The sequence below is a fragment of the Lithobates pipiens genome, unplaced genomic scaffold (genome assembly GCF_037356315.1).
Source record: "Lithobates pipiens isolate NorthernLeopardFrog02 unplaced genomic scaffold, aLitPip1_a1.2 Scaffold_22, whole genome shotgun sequence".
NCBI classification, from domain to species: domain Eukaryota; kingdom Metazoa; phylum Chordata; class Amphibia; order Anura; family Ranidae; genus Lithobates; species Lithobates pipiens.
This window is the reverse complement of record NW_027507784.1, coordinates 159,203,891-159,212,748: the sequence shown is the minus strand read 5'-3', so window position 1 is coordinate 159,212,748 and position 8,858 is coordinate 159,203,891. Positions and strand designations below refer to the sequence as shown.

Below are 8,858 nucleotides of genomic sequence, written 5' to 3'. Positions count from 1 at the left end.
AGAATGACCACAATGCACACAAACAGTTCTCAAACAATTATTGTGGATGATAAGCAGCATTAACAATTTTTGCAGGTTAAAGTAACCCACAGAAAGCTAATTTTTTTCTCTAATAGTAAATACCTTTCCTTGAAAATACCTTTGTGGTCCAAAGAACTGCATTTAGGACATGTTTTTACCTTGATTCATATGCAATTCTGGAGCTGTGCAATTTCAGCCAATTCATTTGAAATAGATGAAACTGTGCCAGAACGCACCAAAAGTAGTGCATGCATGACTTTTAAAAACACACAGCAACCGGGTCACATGGTGCTACTGTACCAATGCGATCCATTGCAGGTAAACGCACTGGGGGTTATTTACTAAAGGAAAATCCGCTTTGCACTGCAAGTGCACTTGAAAGTGCACTTGGAAGTAAAGTTGCTGTAGATCCGAGGGGAACATGCAAGGAAAATAAAAAAGAGCATTTTAGCTTGCACATGATTGGATGATAAAATCACCAGAGCTTCCACTCATTTCAGATCTACCCCTTAGATTTAGAGCGACTGCACTTGAATGTGCACTTTCAGTGCACTTTCAAGTGCACTTGCAGTGCAAAGTGCATTTGCCTTTTGTAAATAACCTCCACTGTGTTTGCAACCTGCATTTGGGGTGTTGTTATGTTCACACTCACATCCTCTGCAGATTGCAAGCGTGGTGCGTTTCATCTGCACCGCATTCTAATGTCAACTGACCCTTATACCTAAACCAGCCACATTGTGGAGCTGTGTGAACCGGTGCTGTATCTATTTAGAAGTGTTATTCTCTATAGCTCAAAATACATAGGACTTATCTGATATAAATAATATAGGAATATGTCCCTCAAGATAAGGAAAAAGAATATATGTTTCTCACTGATACTAAGCATAAAAGGGTAGATCCAACGCTACCAGAGGGGAGTGTATATAAATTGGGGGGAGAATTTTTTTTTTGTTTTGTGTTTTTTTGAAAAGTTGCAATTAGAGTCTGGGATCTGAACATGGTCTTACATTTGTTCCAATTTTTTATTTAAATTTTTAGGATATATGCTATTCTAACGTACAGAACAACATCTTTAGTATGCAAACAATTATGACTATCCTGAACTTTACACATGCATATTATCTCATCCTCTTTCCCTAGAATATTTTTCAGTTTGTTTACTTATATTATGCCAAGCTTTCATTCCTCAAGACTCAAAAAGACATGGAATTAATAAAATGGTTTTACATAAAGCAGGGAATAACTAGAAGCATATTTGTATTGTGGAATAGGGCTAGGCCATTGATGCATTTGGAGCTGCAGTGGGACTACAAATTGCCCTACCAGTTTCTGGGTATGATGAACTTGTGTTTTCAACACTTAAAGGCTATTAGCTGTTCTTGTCCAAATAATGGCAAAATATAAATCTATACGCACTGGTCAGCATGAATAATTCAGTGATTCTACAACACTATTGTATTTGGGATTAATATTGTTTGGATGCGTAGCTCTGAGCTTAAAAATAATTAAAATAATTTTTCTTTTGTTTCTTTTAGTGGATGTACCTGTGATAAAAAATGATGTTGATAATCAGGGTCGTCGTTATGGAGGAAAAATTGGTAAGACTTTGTTTTAATATATCTGATGGCAAATGTTCAAAGACAAAGCATATACATTCATTCAAGTTTGATCTTAGGCTAAAGATCTACATTTTTATTTTTATTTGATCATCAACATCCATCCAGTTGTGTATGTCTTCGAGGGTTCTTGTTTATCCAGGTTATGGTATAGCTAGTGGTAGTTAATTACATTCAACTGGGCTTGTTCTGTTATGTTGAAGACATTTCACAGTTTATTGAAGCTGCTTCCTGAGTTCTAATGAGTGCTGGGAACAAACCCAGAATTTATAGTCACACAGCCTATCATGTTATTTTACAATCATCTTCTGCCTTTTGGGTATGGTAAGGAATGGTTAGAACCCCTGTCAGTTTTTGTCATCTATTTGAGAGATTTTCTCCCACTTCCTGCCAGGAATTGAGAACTATTTCCAAAAATTAGGTAAGTCCACTTTTAGACGACACAGAAACAAGTGTTACTATTGGAAGACTTCTACCATATTCTAGTTCTGTGGAAGCTCAAAATTTCCTCTCAGTCCCGTACAGAGACACAGAAAGCATTAAAAACCTAACAAAGTTCTAACTCTTCTTTACACTATCCAATTTTTTTTTTTTAAATGGCTTCATATATACATTAAGATGACTGAGTTAGCCATGTGGCGGTAAATACTTAGATATGTTCCAGCATTCATTAGAACTAAAGAAATTGTTTTAATCATCTGTGAAACATAAGGCCGCGTACACACGGGCGGACTATCCGTCCAGCTAAGTCCGTCAGACAATCCGACAGACAGTCCGTCCTACTTTTGAATGAACGGACTTGACCACACACGACGAACAGACAGTCCGCTGAAAGCTTGCGTGATGACGTGTACGGCACGTACGACCGGACTAGAAATACGACGTCCAATACACTGCAGTGCAACCTTCGGCCGTGTAAATCCTTTCTGAGCATGCGCCATACTTAGTCCGTCGAACTAGCCTACTCACGAGCGGACTGTCCGATGAAACCAAGTTTGGACGGACAATATTACGGAAATTCCGAAAGACTTAGTCCGCCAGACTGTCCGCTGAAAAAGTCCGCTGAAGCCCACACACGAGCGGATTGTCCGCTGAAACACGTTTCAGCGGACCAAGTCCGTCAGACAGTCCGCCCGTGTGTACGCGGCCTTAGTCTGAATTAACAGAGAAAGTTGGCAACATTATTTTTGCAGTTCCCTACCCCAGTCTTCAATGCACTTCAGCAAAAATGTCAGCAACGTCAGTTTGTATATTTTGCCTTGGGTGAAATTTTGGTGAATTGCATTGGAGTAAAAAATATTGTGAACTTTGATGACATTTTAATAAAAGCAAAATCAACTTGGCAAAATTAAGTTGCTGACCTCTACTATTTAACTCTAAAACAATTTTTCTGATAAGTGACATATTTATTGGTACCTTTGCTATAATAGATATACAGTTTGGCTTGTTCTATCATTAATTACTAGTAGTCTTAATTATTTTACATTTGTTTTCCCTTTAGATGAGTATGAGTTCTATACAGCTTTTCCCACCAGTAATGTGGTAACTCCAAGGACTGACAAAGAAGAAAGTTGGCTCTATACTTTGGATCCAATTCTAGTTACTATCATTGCTATGAGTTCCCTTGGAGTTCTGCTTGGAGCTATCTGTGCCGGTCTTCTACTGTACTGCACTTGCTCTTACACAGGCCTCTCTTCTCGTAGCTCAACTACCTTGGAGAACTATAATTTTGAACTCTATGATGGAATAAAGCACAAAGTGAAAATGAATCCACAGAAGTGTTGTTCTGAAGCATGATAGACTTGTTTACTTTAATGCTGAACACTTGATGACATTACCATTTGGAAAATCTTCTCTCACCATCAAACGTGGTGGTAATTTAATTAGCTATTTCAGCTGCTTTTTTCTTAAAGACATGGAAATGAACATTTCTTACAACAAATTAGAGAAGAAACAATGTTTGAAGGAAACTGCTTGAAAGGAAAGGACAAAATAGCCTTTCCGTCGATGCCTCCCAAAACTCAATTGCCTCCCAGTTTTTCTTTAATGATGAATGATTTTTTCATGGGTTTAAATATCCCAGTAGAAAGTATTGCTCCATTGAGGAGTGATGTGAATCAGTTCTGATTTCAGCACTGTTAATTTCGCCACTTGGATATTTGGAAACAACTGCACTTTTAGGTGGCGTGAAATATGCTGATCCCACTCCAAGTGAGGAGGTGCACAACAGCATCTGAACATGAGCAGAACAGCCTTAAAATAAGTCATGATTAAGAGCCATTTTCTACAACCAGGTCTCTAATGGAAATGCGATTGCTTGCTTCTTCTTGTGGTCGCTTACATTTTCAAATGCCTAGAACAATGGACATATTTTTAAAGGGTTTTATATTCAGAGCTGGCTTTGATTGTACCTTTTATGTATTGTATGTTTGGAGGGATAGGGAGTAGTTACATTTCATGTATTGTTTTCTAGTGGAGCTTATGAAAACTGTGTTTAACCCCTACACTGCATTTGCTATGAATTCGGCATGGTTCCATTCAAACTGGTAATGTATATGTGTCACCTAGAAATGGTAGAAGCTGTTATTACGCAAGTTAAACTGATATTAATGAAAATATATCCAGTCAATGTACTAGCAGTCAAAGTCTTGTAGCTTCTAGATCAATTCCACAGGTTGCCAGTGAATTAATATACATTTTAGTACTGCCTACATAATGCACCTTTCCACATTGTGTAGGTTATGGATATGTTGTAATTGAAGATCTATTCAGCATCCTTTCAGGTGAATTATATTACAGGAGCCTCTGGTTTGATTGACTGTACCTTTTAAATTTAACCCCCTGGACAGTTTAAGCCTATGCATCATTCAATGAAGAGTTGGATGAGAAAAAATAAGTGTTCTTACAGATATACAAGTGAAGGGGGTTTATGGTAAGATCATATGCTGTGGTAAAATAGTAGGGGCAATGTGCATATTTTTAGGAAACCATTCTGCTTTACACCTTAGCCACACACTCAGATAGAGAAGAGCATACTGGGAACCGAGATCGGCAATAATAAGCTTAATTGTGTGCTTATTATATGCTGATATATGCAGTGGTAATGTAACATCAGTACAAATATTAAGCAAGATTTCACATCAAATGCATTTTCATGCATCTTCTGAATGTTGATAAATAATAACAGATTAAATCATATGATAGAGGTAACAACATTCAACCTCCGCATAGGAAATGTAATATATGCTATCTATACCACAATACACAACAGGCAATTTTAAATTGATGAAAATTCACAAACCTATGTGTAGGTCCTGTGAATGTTTAGTTGTGTAGTGGCTCAGCAGAACACCCTCGCCAGCACTTAGCAGCAATGAAATAGGGGCAATACTTTTCATTATTAGGAAATGATTTAGGTGCCTATAAGTTTCAATGTAAAGGTATTCTGAATTTGATGTTTTGTTGTATATTTCTGTTTACTGATTGTAGTGCCCAGTCTATTCAGCGATATATGACTGTTCTGGCAAAATGGCAGAAACTAGTGTCTTATGCCTATAAGTAGTTTTTGTTGTTGCTGTTGTCACTGTGTTTTTGTTAAGGAAAACAGGCGTTGTTTACGTTTTCAGGAGCAGCTAATTACATAAACTTTAATTTAAGCGTAGTCCTGTTTCCTGCTTAAGTGCCTTGGATACACAGCGTGAACGTTCAGAAGAATGAACATTTTTCTTTGTTGCCATGTCTTTAATGGGACTTCAAATTCTTCTTAATCAACTTGGTTGTGACTTTGTTTGTAGATCTAGTATATTAAATGGGTAGTTCCTGTTGCCAAAGCAAAGTCAGATCTATCCAGCTGGTGGTCAAGCACACTGGATTGTAGAATTGGTTATAGCTATTCCCTTCATACACGTTAAGATAACACCATAAACAACAAGGAGATATAAAATAAGGCAAAATGGGCTTCATATAAGAAATTGTCCCTGTTGCCAGATGTCCTACATGTTTCCTGCATGTTTCTAATGCAGATTACAAACTCAAAGAAAGACTCTAATAAGTTGTTACTAATTAGAAACACCTACGTTTAATTGTTTCTCATATGCCATAACTCTACATTTGCCAAAAAAATGTATTACTTGAAGTTGGCTGGCAGCTGAGTACGCACTAGTATGGACAGTAGGAAAATGCTATTTTGCAAATGTCTTAACAGACACCAGCTGAGTGCCTCTATAAAGAAAAAAGGTTGACAGACACAGGCAATACTCATGTCATTGCCATTAATAACATGGAAAAAGAAAACAGATATTATAGCTATTGATCACACATGCCAATATCTATGGCTAGCTCAAGTCCTTCTTCTAGCCTTTACAGGCCAGGGCTGACATCCTTTAATGTATAATTTTAAAAAATGGTTTATCTCTAGTCACCATGGGCTTTATTTATCAAATGCAAAGAAGATTTTCAATATTCTCCTACCAATCAATTGTTTCCTTTCCTTAACTGTTGCATTGAAAAAAATAACGACTGTCTGTAATGGGGAAAAAAAAGAACAGTTGCATTAAAGAAAAACCTTAGGAAGTATTTTCCGAAAAAACTCGCAAGAGGTAAGTGTGTTAACTGCACTTACCTTAATTAGATACCACGCTGTAGACACATCACTGCTTGGGCAGCAACATGGAATTACAATTTCCAGACCATGTGCTTACCTGAATTGAAATATATGTCCCTTTAGACTTCTGTTGTGCATATTACACTATAGATAAAGTAATGCAGTGGGACTAGAAGTGGCCATCTAAGGGAAACAATGGGATTTTTAAATTTTGTATCTCTAAAAAACCTGTGTATCTCTCATAATGCTTTCCAAATTTAATTCCTGGAGTTTTTTTGTATTTAATTAGCAGTTGCAAATACAATTGTAACTACTTCAGTTCAGTTTTTACTATTGTACTTGAAGTCCGGTGTGTGATTTTATATGGAACAATCTGAACAATGCAGCATTTAATATATTTTCACAGGTTATTGCTGTTCTCAGCAGTTAAGGACTTTGTATTTGGGTAAGGACAGTATGTCCAAGACTATACTGAATAGACACAGTAGTCACTTTTTTTGTAAAATGCAACTTAAAAAAATGAATGATTTGAATGAAATGCACAGCACAAGCAAAATAACCGCACTGTCATAACTAGCAATTGGAGCTATTTTTGATTTATAAACGTGAATCAGACATTTCACTAAGGAATAGTTACATGTGGGTTACCTTTCTGGCCAGTATTCTAAAATCTAAATTTGTTAAAAAAAAATATTTTGAGCTGTTAATTTTAGAGTTGGTCTACTCAAAACTGACTTTCCAATCTTTGGTAGATGTTGGAGAGTTAAACCACTTATTTTTAAAACTCTTTGGAGCTCCATTGGCGAGATTTCTGTTCTTGAGTTCCTGCATCTAAGCACCTATGGTTACCAATACGATGGGTTTTGTTCTACCCATTGAGTGGTTAACTTATATTATAGAAATTGCAACAAGAGGGATGCTCAAAATTCCCAGGTGAATAGGAACAGGGCCAGGAATCATGGTGGTTGGATTTCGCTGCTGGAATATCAAAGGCATATAAGAAGCCAAAGCCTAAACCCACCACTCTCCATTGATAACTTTCTGTATCCTGATCCTTTAACAGAAGCAAACATGGTAAAATGTAATCCTAATGCAGCATAAATGTTGAACAAGTCAAACTTGACAATAGAACTAAGTTTAAATGCAGTGTTAGCACTATATTCGGCAATTCTGTTTTTGTTCCATGGTCAAGGCATTAAAAGCAATTCATTACAGCCACACCTTCTCAAACCCAACTTTTTCTATCTCGATCATAACTACTTTAAACTACACTCAAAGTGGACAATTCAATAAAGAAAATCCCTATTATAAAATGCAACCAGCAAGCGGGTAAAACTAACAGATGTTCATGTATTCTATCATGGCCTAAGTCCTTACAATATTGTAGCTATAATTCTGTACAGGCGATAATGAATGTTTAGGAAATTGAAGGATCTGTCTTGTATCCATAAAGTAATTATTTTGTTTATGTTTAATGTTAGCACAGCAGTGTAATATACTCAGCAAATTTCATATTTCAAGCAACTGTAAAAATTATTCTGTGACTCTTACCAATGACTATATACCGAAGAGGTAGGTCTGCCTTTAAAGCTGAGGCAGCCTATCAAACAAAGTAACATGAAATTGAACAGAAATATTTTTTGCATCTATTTTAACCAGTTCAGTCAATCCTGTTTTTTGTGCTATTTTTTTTTTAAATGTAAATTATTTATCTATAAGAACTTACTCCCTCCTGCCCAGTCTATTTATGTTTCCTTATCTATGTAAATACTTTTGCTGTAATGTGAAATTTGCATTGAGTATTTTGTCTCCAGCTGCACTCCAGTCTTTTCAGGGGGCCTTGGAATGGCTTGGCATTGCATGCTCCTTTGGTAGCAAAAGGGTTAAATGACATCATTCCATTTGCTGGCTGAGCCAGAATGAATGGAGTTAAGAGCTTTACTGTGATTCTTTATGTAAAGAATTAGAAATACAATGTAAACTGTGTTATGTAATTTGTATAAACATTTTTTTTAAATAACTATTTAATAAATAATATGACAAATTTTTTTCCATGGTCTGTTTCTTTTATTGTGGTATAAGATAACAATTTGTTGCTTTTATATATTCATGTGACAAGGCAAAGGGTTCAGACAACTGTAGAAAAACAGTGCAAAGATATAAGATAAAAGTCTGAAGAAAGGGGCGTTCTGAGTCAAACATCGATTCATCTAATGCTGGCCATACATTATACAAAAAAACGGCCAAACCCATTTTCGAAAAAACGAACATTCGGCCTTGAGAGAAAACAATAGTGCCATCATGTAATGACTGATAAATCGTTCAGTGGACATAAATGAATCAATTTTTTATTCATTTTTTTACATATACCTAGTACAAACAGTTCAGATGGGAAGCACATTAACCTTTCAATTTATTGTTCCTTCAGCAGAAAATTTCCAAACTTGTCCTTCATTTTTTCAGCTGAAAAATGTCCCAACGATTTTCGATTTTGTGCCCATTAACTGGTTGAAAAATGAACAAACTGGCCAAATGACCGAATTTCAGCCGATTTTTCATATAGTGTATGGCCAGCATAAGAAAGATCATTTGTATGAGCAAAAGATTTGAAAAATCAA

At 36.2% G+C, this 8,858-nt stretch overlaps 1 protein-coding gene across 2 annotated transcripts in view; it reads left to right on the top strand.

Annotated features, from left to right (window-relative positions):
• NRP2 (neuropilin 2) overlaps positions 1-8,288 on the top strand; it is a 183,919-nt gene extending 175,631 nt beyond the window's left edge. For both annotated transcript variants that reach the window (XM_077448523.1, XM_077448522.1), the window contains exons 16-17: positions 1,557-1,619; positions 3,139-8,288. In XM_077448523.1, coding sequence (XP_077304649.1) covers positions 1,557-1,619; positions 3,139-3,434 — 359 coding nt within the window. In that variant the 3' untranslated portion in view covers positions 3,435-8,288. The remainder of the gene's footprint in view (positions 1-1,556; positions 1,620-3,138) is intronic.
• The last annotated feature ends 570 nt before the right edge of the window (positions 8,289-8,858 follow it).